At 36.0% G+C, this 13,202-nt stretch overlaps 1 protein-coding gene across 5 annotated transcripts in view; it reads left to right on the top strand.

The window, feature by feature from the left end:
• LOC117239049 (neurexin-3-like) overlaps nucleotides 1-13,202 on the top strand; it is a 308,456-nt gene that overhangs the window by 239,590 nt on the left and 55,664 nt on the right. For all 5 annotated transcript variants that reach the window (XM_033504318.1, XM_033504315.1, XM_033504317.1 and 2 more), the window contains 3 exons: nucleotides 4,318-4,611; nucleotides 8,071-8,249; nucleotides 9,741-9,912. In XM_033504318.1, the coding sequence (XP_033360209.1) occupies nucleotides 4,318-4,611; nucleotides 8,071-8,249; nucleotides 9,741-9,912 (645 nt within the window). The remainder of the gene's footprint in view (nucleotides 1-4,317; nucleotides 4,612-8,070; nucleotides 8,250-9,740; nucleotides 9,913-13,202) is intronic.

The following is a 13,202-nucleotide window of genomic DNA, read 5'->3' as shown; positions in this document are numbered from 1 at the left end:
TACAAATATATATATATATATATAAATATACTACTACATAGATATGCACAATCAATAAGCAAGTGAGTAACGTTCACTGCATATCATCGACGAAGCGACGAAAGGCAAACAGAAACAGAGACAAATGTAATTGATTTCGCGGAATCTTGAAACGTAGAAACCTTATTAACTGGATAATGGCGAGTTAAAAAACTGCCCTGCAATGTCCACTGATAAATACTGGACGGTCAGGTGGACATTTTGGCGTGGTAGTGGTTTGGTTACTCAGTTTGATAAAGTCTCTGGCAACTGGAATGTTGTCTTTGCCCATCCGCTCCTCTGATACCACGCCGCGCACAACAGGTTCAGAATTCGATAAAGTTATCGAAAATTGGATGAGAAGGATGGCAAACAGAATGCTGGCCATACATGTCGCACTAAACAGCTTGTTCTTCATGGCGCTTTCTGGTTCAACTTGGTTCACCTGTTGGATGATGCAATTCCAATTCTTCTTAATTATTTCTTAATAGGATGGAAATATAATCAGATAGAAGAAGCTACGGTTAATTAGAAATTGGGGGATCTTCTGTATAAGCAGCGTTACACGAGGAAACGAGACTGTATCGCAAGTCTTCGTGTAGTTTTTGTTTTTTGATGTCAGCTATGTTGGAATTCTTAATCTCACGCTATGTCCACAATATTGGCAACAAATTAATTTCAATTGGACTAGTTTCAGTCCCTGAATATGTCACTGTAACGCCACTTACTGGTAGGAAGAAAGGAACCACGTTTTTGGAAATTGAAGTTCGACAAAAAATTACGTTCAGGAAGTGGAAATTCCAGTGACGAGATTTCCCTAGCCAGAGGGCTAAGGATCTTTGCTCTTTTTACATTTATGATAGAAGCGAAGCTTTCATATGCAATTTTTTGACAAGAAAATAATCGAGATTGTGATAATCTGATTCATTTCTAACGCGTGCAATGTAACGAGGAATGGAATTAAAGCTGAGAAATTAAAGTTTAAGCGTATACCTACCGATGCTTGAGAGTTGAGGATTCTCTGAGGCTCCAAGCAACTGTTTGATTGAACCTAGCCGAATTCCTATTTATAGGTGGTTTTGCAACGCGTTATATCCGAGCTACGCGGAACAATCGCTCGTAAACAATTTTTCAATTCGAATCAGAGTCGTAAATTCGCGATTACCTTGATCGTTTGCTTGCGACAAGCAGCGGCTCATATTAATATTCGAACACTCTTTAATGCAAAATAATTTTGGCATTAACGTTGCTGCGAGCTACAAAAGGTGAAAAATTGTGCGAATCGCAGCTTCTCGCCGCTTTCCGCCGTTCCCTGTGACAAATCTGAAAGATTTTTGTATCTTTCGACGATTGTCCGCTTCCGCACCGAACGATTTCGATTAAATTTTTAGCGTGTATATAGCAGACATAAATGCACAGAACGTACTGTTAAAATTTTCATTACGGAGTCAGATAAAATAGACGCGAAAAGCGACCTTCGCCATTTTTTTCGCGATTTTTTCGAAACTTCTTTCAACGTCGTCCAGTCGACTAACTGTAGCTTCTCAAAGAAACTCAGATCGTTTGATCTTACATTCAGAAATTGATTCTATTTCACAGAGTATCCTAATGTTAATGCGAGCCGCTGTATATTCACGCAATATGTCGCGTTTCCTCCAAGTGGCAAAGTCTTAAAATATTGGACAAATATTGTGCGTGTTTACATCGACAGCGTTGTCAAATGCAGAAAATTCATCTCGCATTCTGGACGATCGTTTAATTGAAAATCTTCGTATATTTCGTGACAGAAAAATTCTTTTCATTTTCGCTCATTGAAGCTTCCGAACGCTCTGTACCTTCGCTTTCATTGCGCATCTGCTCCACGTAGATCTACTCGCGTTACGTTTCTCTGAAGCGAGAAAAAACGATTAAACTATGACGATAGTTTGTTTAACCCTACAAAGGAAATTGACGAAACTTCCACGGATTTCGGTTGGTCGCAAAAATCGTTAGACGATCTTAAGCAGACTTTCTGGTAGCAAAATGGTAAAAAGAAGTAAATTCCATACTCAAATATCGAAATTCTTCTCGGTCTGTCATGGATACGTTTGCTTAGCATAATTGTAACTCGTTCCACATACTCTGTGTCTTATATTTCGATATAGTTGGAACCTAAGCTCGTATCAAAATATTTGTTGCTTTTGATATATCGTATATTCCAAGCACATTCATCTGTAAGTCAGTGAGGAGACTGAATTTGCATAGTTGTAAAAATATTGTAAGTGGAGTTTATAACTAAATCGTAAGGAATTCAATGTTTGCGTTATCTCGTTTATTGCATTCTTTGTAATTCGATTGACAAGGAACGGGATTATGAATACAGAAAATCAGTGAGCTAAAAATCGACCAATTAGCAATCAACGTTCTTTGAATCTTGCAACGTTAGTGCTCCTCAAGATTCAAAGCGAAAGTCGATGATCAAAAAGAGAAGGAACAGGAACAGGAACAAAGATATGCGTGTCATTTATAAATTTTAAGAGTCTGGACATTAGTAGATTATTTTGCACCATTTGGGTACAAACTTGCGACCATGGACACTGATGCGACATCTCGGTGCAATTCTATATTCCACTGCAGGGGTTACAGTCATCCGTGACATCGCAGAGTTCGTTTCGGGTTCACAATTCGACCAAGTAACCAAGAACGACTGCACGAGAAGGAAGATGCAGAGAAGACTGATCGCGCGCCTTCCACTTATCAGCCAGTTCTTCATCGTACTTTCCGGAAATTCACGCACCTGTTGGTTGTAATCGCAATTTCTATTAATTGTCTCTTAGCAGGATCGAGAAAAAGTATGGAAAAACATCTGACGAGATAAAATAGCGAATTAGGTAAAACATCTATGTTCGAATTGATAATTACACTGTCTGAAAAGCTGCCACATTCATAAAATTGAGAACTAAGAAAGACAGATCAATCTTAAACATAATACCATTTACTTCTAAGAAGAATAAGATGCTATTTTTGAAAATTGCAGGTTTGTTAAACGAGCACACAAATTGAGAATTGTACAAAGTTCTTCTATCTGTTCACTAGGCAAGATGATTTAACTCGCTCTAATTTATATTCGGAAAATGAGTGAAAATATCGTAATGATACGATTATCAACCGATAGATATTCTTTGTATCTGTACGTTAGGTTTTCTCTTTCAGAATGCAATTCGTTCAAGTAATCTGATTCATTTTTAAGTCGCGCAGTGTCACAATGACTGGAACCGTACCTGAGAAGTGTCAATGACAAAACGTTGAACGTTGCTTGAAACTAACTGATCTTCGATGGCAGACCACAAGTAACTGTTCAGTTCTGTCTATACAAATTTCAATTTATAGCAGATTCTCGGACACGTTATATCCGATTTACGCGAAGCAGTCGCTGATAAACGATTTTCAAACCACTGACAACGGTCACGAATTCGAGATTGCGCTAATCGCTTCCTTGCAATGTATTTACGCGACTTGCCAGAGTTAGAATTTTGTTACGAACGCTACGTAAAAGACGCAAATGTTTGATAGGAGCGTTAAAAAATATTTGCAACTTCGAGCTGGGATCTCCAAGTACATTTGGAAACCACAGGCAGCACGTGTTCCGTACTAGCGATTTATAGGACACGCGTTATATTTATATTATGCGCATAATTAATTCATACATATGATTGATATAATAATCAAATCATATCAACTCGTGATCTCGACCCTAATCTGAACTTCGACCCTAATCTCAACATTTCCTGAATATTTCACCTTCTTCTTCTTCTTCTTCTAAACATTCTCATCTACAAAGTTGATAAAATCATGACACTTTTACCATTATGCTTCCTTTATTACTAATTCACTACTACTATTAATTAATTTATTCATCGCGAGAACAAAGTCAAAAGAGAAGCGATCCTTGCAAAAGCAAATGCAAGCTACTGAGATTCGTTTCTTGGCTGGAAAGAAATTCTAATTTATCGTCGATCTTCGCACATTTTATACCATTCCAAAGTCCAAGCGCTTTGTTTCTCCGTATCAACAGGATACGATGATTCACAGACAAGAAAACCTAACTATCATTGATAGTTTAACTATCTAGTTAACTATCTATGATAGTTGACATCATTGATTGATTGATTTTAGTGACGAACTGCTGGTTACTTTAAACGATTCTTTGCAATGTCGTTCGACCACCGTGCAAACCATTTGACGATCTATGGATTTGCCCGAGCGTCCAAGGAAACGGCGATCTTCCGTCCAACTAACGCGACGTTCGCATAATTTCAGGTGGCGTGGAGAAGTCGCAGTACGGCCAGCTACCGAAGCAAATTCTCAGCAGACACGGTTTCGAGGGCTGCCTGTCGTCGCTGGACCTGAGCGGCGAGAGCACCAATCTGATCTCCGACGCGGTGGTTCCCAGCTCTCTGGTGGAATCTGGCTGCGACATGTACGCCAGCATGCACGCTGGCAAAAAGTGCACGCACGATCTCTGCTCGAATCATGGCACGTGCGTGCAACAGTGGAACAGTTACACGTGCGACTGCGACATGACCAGTTTTACTGGGCCGACGTGTAACGAAGGTAAAAACATGAATATTTCATGTGCACGGCGGACAAATAACAGGCTGTGTTCTGTGAGGCGGGAAAATTTCGATACCACCTTCGACATCGTAGCGTGCGATAAACATCGCCGTAGGACTCGCTGGACGAAGCCAGCGTTCAGATACTTTCCCACTTCTTGGCAACTAAGTGATTGCGGATTTTGCCAATACCATCTAATGACAAAATCCGCACTCGCTTAGTTGCCAACTGTCTGCTGAGTCGATGGAAACTATCGGTTGGAAAATAATATTATTTTGGTAACAGTATTGTTATCGTTGCTTGACAATGTAATATAATAATGAATATAATGATCGAAATATAAAATAATATTGTTAACGAAACTTCAACTTACTTTGTAAAGTAAAGTTCCATTTCCAAGGTAATGGGACTTCAGCAGATATTGTAACTTGAATTTGTTGCGTTTGATGTACTGTATGAAGCAGAAGGACAGACGCTTTTATTGTCTCTGTGTTTTATACATTGTACAATATTATTATATATATGTCGGAGATGAAAGGAAAACCGGAGCCTTCCCTTTGCAATTTTGAGGAAGCCTTCTAATTCTTTAGCCTAGATTTTATCGTAACTGTAATTAAGCAATTGTCATTTGTAATTGTTTGATATTTGTGAAAGCGAAAGTGGCTTCGAGGTGACAACTGGTCGCCGAACGTAGCCACGGTCACGGTATAAACGTTTTGCCTGACGAAGGTGTGGATCGGTTGTATCGTTCTCCCTAGAAATCACATAGAATTGTACTTTAGAGATGTCGATATAATGGAACACACGTTGTATTAGGAATCAATCTCCAGACAGAAACTGCCTAGCAACGGCGTTTGGATCTTTCTCGATGTTTCCAAAGAGTATACAACAAACTTTTGACAGAAATTGTCTAGCAACAACGATTGGAACCTTCTCGATGCCTCCAGCGAGCATATGACAAACAAATGCAGTCGTATAGCGAAAAAGATTTTCATCGGATATTCATTCGTGTGATCGCCTTGGAAAGTGATACATCGAGCAATTTACCGAGTGTCTCAGCAATCGTATTTTTGTGTTTAAAATTATTCTACGCATAGTAAAGAGTTATCCCGTTGACCGTGGATTCGTTTGAACCCCGGAACATTGTTAATAGCGTTAATTAAATTCGTTACTCGTAAAACCTATCAATCGTTAATCTCATTATTCGTTAAATTTATTATTCGTGAGACATATTATTCGTTCCTCTTATTGTTCGTTAAACTCATTATTCTTTAATCTAATTATTAGTTAAACTTATCGTCTGTTAATCTTATCATTTATTAAACTCATTATTCATAATATTTTGTAAAATCTTGTTTATTCGCGTAAATATATTCTCTGTTTCGTAAAACAATGGCTAATTCAAACGAAGAATCATTACACGCCTTAAATCTTAATGATAACCCGACATATATATATTGATAATGAATATAGTAATAGAAATAGTAACAATAACATTGATCATGTATAATAATATTGTTACCAAAGAACAATTACTTTTGTAGATATTTCAACTCGAATTTGTTGCGTTTGATGTACTGTATGAAGCAGAAGGACAGACGCTTTTATTATCTCTGTGTTTTATACATTGTACAATATTATTATATATATATTGATAATGAATATAATAATAGAAATAGTAACGATAACATTGATGATGTATAATAATATTGTCACCAAAGAACAATCACTTTTGTAGATGTTTCAACTCGAATTTGTTGAGTTTAATGTATAAAGCAGGAGAGCTGTATAAAGCTTTTATCATCTTTGTCTCTCATCTACATCAAACCTGACGAGTTCGAGTTTAAGTATCTGCCAAACTTATGGCTTTTTATGGTACAAATTATCTTTTTCTAGAGAATGTCAAATATCAAAACAAATATTACATGTACTAATATGAAGGCTATTAAGAAGCTCAAAGTTATCTTAGTATCGTAGAAGATGTAAGATATTAAGAAATCAAAGTGTACTCATTTGGCCATCAAATGCAACATATTCCACTTGAAAGATTTTTTGATAAAATCGTTGACGAACGTTGATCCCAGTAGTTTCCACCGACTCACTCTGTATAAGTTACACAATAAGCACGTTCCTTGAAGTTTAAGGAAACTTAATCCGACGATTCCTATCTTCCTCGCCTTCCACTTCTTTCCCTTTTTTCTTTTCTCTTATCAAAAGCGTCTTCGAGATAATAATGTAATGCGTATCGAAATTGTACAGAGTGTATTTCCCAATGTAACTATCTTCGTTGTGACACGCAGCAGACGAGCTGCATCTGCGCTCTTTCCATAGAAAATACCATCTCGCGCTATTTTATTAAGCAAATGTATTAAAACAATGTATATAAATTTTGTACGTCCCGAGTATATTTAGCCTAAGTAAAACGACAGTAATTTGTATTAAGAATATCCGATTACGCGTATATTTTCTAAGGAGTTTGATAAACGAGTAAAGCAGATTAGCAGCCTCTTTCTTCGGCGTTTTGTTATTCGAAGGTAGGAAATTCTTGTCTAGGAAAAATTTGTCGTTAGAGGCTGCGTGAAGAGACGAAATAAGTTGCCTCGTTTTACGAGGCGTATCTGATCATTCTAATCTAGAGCACTTACGTTGAGTGGTGTTAACGCTATTATTGTAAACATATATACTTCACGGCCCGGATATTTTAGAAAAAGATAAGCAACTTAAAAAAATTTCTTGCAATATTGTTATCAACATTGTTTGTCGAAGAGAACGTCATGTTGAAAATTCTGCTTCTGTATATATAAAATGAATGAATGTAGAATGAAAGGTTTCTCCTAGAATAATATCATGGAATCATGCAAGTATAGTTAATGTAAAATTTTGGAGATCGATGAATGTTAAGAAATATATATTTAAGTAGAATCACGAGACAAATCTTATTGATAAATTTATTAAATTGGACGATAGGGTAATAGGTCGTGGAGTAACAGCAACTGTGCGAAATGGGACATTTTTGGCCATTAATTAGATTCATGGAAACATAGAGTTAAAAGAATCGAAAATATGGATACTATACGTTGTTTGATAGTTGTAAAAGATAGTCCTCGTGTCTTTTCATTCAGTTCAATTCGTTGTCTTTTAATTTCTGCCAGTGACAAGCCAGTTCGTGTCGATAGCATGATTATTAATGATAGGTACTATACTAAACAACTGTTATAATTGTACGATAACGTATCACTGGAAAGTGGAATGAGTTTTTGGTAAAAATGTATCAGGTGAAAAGTTAGCTTCTCCTCTGGCAAATTATTTTTCCACGTAATACGATCTCTGTCATTGCGATTCCTTCCTCACAGACTTTACATTTTAGCGATGGTTGGTTAGCTCTAGCGTTTAATATTTAGTCATTTTCTATTAACTCTGTATTTGCTGGGCTTATGGCGAGCAATTGTGTCGTTACAGAAGCAGCAGCTTACGAATTCGGAGCCGGCAGAGGAATTATCACCTACACGTTCCCGCCGAATCAGAGGCCGGAAATGAAGAGAGACACGGTGGCCTTGGGCTTTGTAACAAGCGTGAGCGACGCCGTCCTCGTCAGAATAGAATCTGCTTCCAGCAACGACTATCTCGAGATTGAAATTGTTAGTAACGATAGAATAATTCGAGTCGTAGTTCATAAGCCGCTTAAAAAGTGCAAAATTTGGTCACACATGATATTTCTGAAAACCATTACATTGTTAGTGGCTATAGGATAATTTGGATCATAGTTCATAAGCTGCTTTAAATAGTAGAAAATTTGCTCACACGTACTACTTTGTAAAACTATTAAATTATTAGTAATTACAGATTAATTTGGGTTATAGTTCATAAGCTGCTTAAAGAGTACAAAATTTGGTCACACGCACAGTTCCGTAAAACCATTCAATTGTTAATAATTATAGAATAATTTGGAAGTTTTGTTACGTCGATTTTCAAGAAAGAGAGGAATTTGTAATTTCACGTGTAGAGTATATCGTATAAGTATTACTTGTTAATTAACTGATTACGATAGGTGTAAGAATGTACCTGTGAAATCCCAAATTCTCTCATATGTTACATGATATATAATATAATGCTGTAATATATTTAAATTTAAATAGAATTTGCGTATTACATAATTTTATGTGCGACAATATTTCATGCTGATTATTACTAGAAAGAAAAACGCAAATGGCATTTTTAGATGCAGGTAATAAGATTTGAATATTAAGTGGCGATGACAGGCAAATTATAGTTTAATTATAGTTAGAATATATGTTAAATAGCAGTTTATTTTACGAGATACGTTTAAAACAGGGAAACATGTGGAAATATGTCTAAAGACGTTAATTATGTTAATTTTAATCTAAGTGAATATGTTTATTACTTATTTAATTAATTCATTACACAATTTAATGGTATTACGTAATTTCTGGAAAAATAACGCAAATGATATTTGTCAAACATTGATTAATCGATTAAGTCTGTATTTAAACTAATCTGAAGCAAAAGAAAGGAAGAGAGTAAAAGTTTGATCTTATGAAGCATACGAAGCCTGTAAATCTGGACAATCTAGACAAAAAATATTTAAACAAGTGACGTATAAGGATAACTTAAAACGCTTTCATACTTCAATTCTCATTAAAATCATCGATACGATTACCAAATGAAAAACAAGATATAGATTACTAAAAATGTCGGAATACATATTTGATAGAAATTCTATCAAGAAACCTCGATATTCCATGTAAAAATCTACTCTTATTTGATACTAATATTCTTCGTTTAGAAAATATACAATTAGAAACAAAATTATTACCATCAAAGACACGATTGTCTCTACTATCGACCAAATGAATACGTAGAATGGAAATTAATCATGTTTTAAGCGCGACTGACGTAATCAACGAACGTAAAACGTTTGCTCGCACATAGAATTTCGCAAAATCATCGTCCACGTCGTTCCACCAATTTGTCCACGAGCTTCTGTACAGATACGGACAACAAAATCGCTGTAACTCTCGAATTTCATATATATCATTGACATAAGCGTTCACAGATTTTTTTAGAGATGTTTGAAGCAATTGTTAATTATATTTTTCGTTACTTTCCAGGTGGAAGGAAACGTGTTCGCTGTTTACAATATGGGGACGAACGATCATCCGATCGGTGAGGTCGGTGTGAAAGTGAATGACAACCAGTATCACGTGGTGAGATTCACTAGAACAGGGCCGAACAGCACGCTGCAGGTCGACGATTACAATTTGCAGTCCAATCATCCATCCGGTAAGTAACGACCACTCTTTCTTCAGGTTTCGTTAGACGCCACTCTTCGTCAAAGGAATCACAATCAAATACGAAAAAGATTTACGTACTCGTTGAATCGTCATAGTTTCCTCGCGCGGATTCGATGCTTGGCCTTGTTCAGACTTGGGCAAATTTTATTTGAAACGAAGATTAAAAAATGATAATTTGAGACGATGAATTGTCTTCAAGTACTTTGCTGCTCTTCCTGCTTTCAAAATAATATGGGGAAAAGTAACTTTATCTTGGGTTAAGAACAGATAAATTGTCAAATAATTTTCTATTTTAGTTAACTATTTGAAAATAAAATAACATATAATTAATTTGAGTTGAATATTAATATGAGTTTTTGGTATGTTTGATTGTAAACAATATAGCCAAATTATTTAATTAGTTACCAACTATTTCAAAATAATATTTGCTCAAATAAGATGATATATCGTTTAAATAATCATTTTTCAAATATTCCATGTAGAAAAATGCCCAAGCCTGACCCTGCTATAATCTCTGAATTTTCCTATGAACTAGCATGCTTGATAGTGATTTGAATTTAAGAATACACGTTGCTTGAGGAAAATATGCCAGCAAATAGACGCCAATACGTGAAATAATAAAACGTCACCATGAAAGTTGTACTTTCATGCGTTATTACTAAATAACACTACAATATCTGAACAGAGGGAAAGTCACAGCTTTCTTCATTAAGTGTAACATTATGTAAATTATTTTATCATTTGTAATTTGTAAGCCACTTATATATTTTATACACATTTATATAAATTAAAAAATTACAGTACACGTCAGTTGTAAACAAGAAAATTACTCTACCAGTGAGCTACAGTAACAAATCAAACGACCATTTCTCGACCATTCTTCTTTTTTATTAACAACCAGAACAGGTAAATTTGAACCAAAGAAATGTAACACACAATTCAGTTTCGCCTTGCAACGTTCAAATACACGACTCGAGAAGAAAGTGCCGAAGGTACAGCAACGATATGGTTGCTGGCAAGCAACTGGATGGGACTGTAGTCTTTCGATCCCTTTTATAAGCTTCCATCGTGCCATTCACGGTCCCAGAACCGTGGGAAGCTAGTGACGTTGGTAGGGTGAATGATCCCACGAGTAGCCAGCGTTTTCGTGGCCCTCGATGATGACCCGAGTGTCGTGCGAGTCGTGGGAATTGATTACCATTGTTGAAAATGGTAGAGGAACATCTAACTGGTGATCGCAATTTGTTGGTGATTTGTCTATCGAAATTGTTTGAGGGATAGAAAATGATCGAAGCGATTGAATATTTTGCAAAGATACAGAAGAGCACGTAACGTACAAAATTATACCGAACAACAAAAGTAATTTAGTTCTTGTAATTTGCGACATTTAATGGGCGAAGTAAATAATTTTGAATTGCTTTGAATTGCAATTGAATTTAAAAAGTATTCTTTTCAATTACCTATTCTTATTTTCATAACTATGAAAAAAGGAATGGGGAAGTATGAAAGAAAGTATGTTCTTCATGAACTCTCAATATTATATATCAGTATACTATATCCAATTAATAATAATAGTAGGATACTCTGAATTGAAATTAATACGTACAGTACATTGAGAAAATTAGTTTTAACTTATTAACTACGAAAATATGAATAGGGAAGTATGAAAGAAAGTAGGAAACTAAGAAGTATGTTTTCATGCGGTCATAAAATTTCCTCGGGTATAAAGCCAGGTTATAATTCCTTAGGAAATTTTGAAAACATTTGGGGGAGGGGGTGCAAATCCTTGGAGGCGGAGCAAAAGACACTTTTGCAATGTCCGTCTGTTGCGATTCTGTCCTGCTTCTGTCGTCCTGTTTCTTAAAAACTCTATAATTTTCACTGCTTTAATACTTTTCTTGAACTATCAATATTATATAGCAGTGCACTATATCCAATTAATAATAATAGTAGGATACATTGAATTGAAATTAATACGTACAGTACATTGAGAAAATTAGTTTTAACTTATTAACTACGAAAATAGGAATGGGGAAGTATGAAAGAAAGTAGGAAACTAAGAAGTATGTTTTCATGCGGTCATAAAATTTGCTCGGGTATAAAGCCAGGTATAATTCCGTAGGAAATTTTGAAAACATTTGGGGGGGTGCAAACCCTTGGAGGCGGAGCAAAAGACACTTTTGCAATGTCCGTCTGTTGCGATTCTGTCCTGTTTCTGTCCTCCTGTTTCTTAAAAACTCGATAATTAGTACTGCTTTAATTTTCCTTTTGATTACTGTATCTACAAAACCAACAAAGCTTAAAGAACAATTCTAAAGATCTATACATATACCTGTACTCTATTTGCTTCGCTGTTTATACAAATTCCTTAGATTACGTCATTTCATCTTCCAAATTGTTTATTTTCCGACTACCATGGAAATGTAAAAAAAATTAATTGTACAATTTTGTACGACAAGGAAATTATATTATAATTTTTCTCTTGAAAATGATAATTTCAAACGATCGACGTAGACGCATTTTAAATGCAAAATTATATTTTTGAAAAATCAGCCAATGTACACAGCTGTAATATAAATTTCTAAAGCTACGTGTCATAAGAAAAATTGAAATTTTTCACTGAATGGCATAATTATTTTCAGGCTACATATTCGAGAGGTAGCAGCCATTGAACAGACCTAACGTGGTTCCTCGAAAGTTCCTTCAGAAACATACCTACGGGACTTTCCTGCTTCCCTAGCCTCCGAGGGCATGTTAATTGGCTCGTAGGCTTTTAACCCTTGCCCACATAAATCGTTGTCACTGAATTTCAGCGGTTGGTCCGCTGACCTGCTGCCAGTTTCTAACAACCTACTCACTTCGTTCGTGTTAACGAAGCTTTTTATGTCGCTGGATAGATTGGTTTCTGGCGGCCAAATGGTCCGAAGTAAATGAGAATCGTTGTCGCTCTTCGGATATTTTACTCTCCTGGAAAAGAACTAGGCTACCGGTGATGATAAATTGATATCTGTCGAGCGAACCAACTTTAACGTGATTCTATTGTGTAGCCCGAACCACCAGACTTATGTTCTCGCACGTGTTAGAAGATCACGCGACGCGGTGTCAAATTTCCTTGGGGCGAAAAAACTTCTTAGGTTCGCTGGACTCCTGGCATTAGAAGGACAAATAATAGACTTCAATTTTTTTTCTAGCACCACATTCTCACGCCCAATTTCTCGTTTTTTTTTTTTTTGCTACTCTGTTACATTTCTTCATTCCCTTTGCCTGTTCCGTTAGAAC

This window comes from Bombus vosnesenskii, unplaced genomic scaffold, assembly GCF_011952255.1.
Source record: "Bombus vosnesenskii isolate JDL3184/JDL3185 unplaced genomic scaffold, Bvos_JDL3184-5_v1.1 scf7180000013883, whole genome shotgun sequence".
Taxonomy (NCBI): Eukaryota; Metazoa; Arthropoda; class Insecta; order Hymenoptera; family Apidae; genus Bombus; species Bombus vosnesenskii.
The sequence above is the reverse complement of the archived record's forward strand: the minus strand, read 5'-3'. Positions and strand labels throughout refer to the sequence as shown.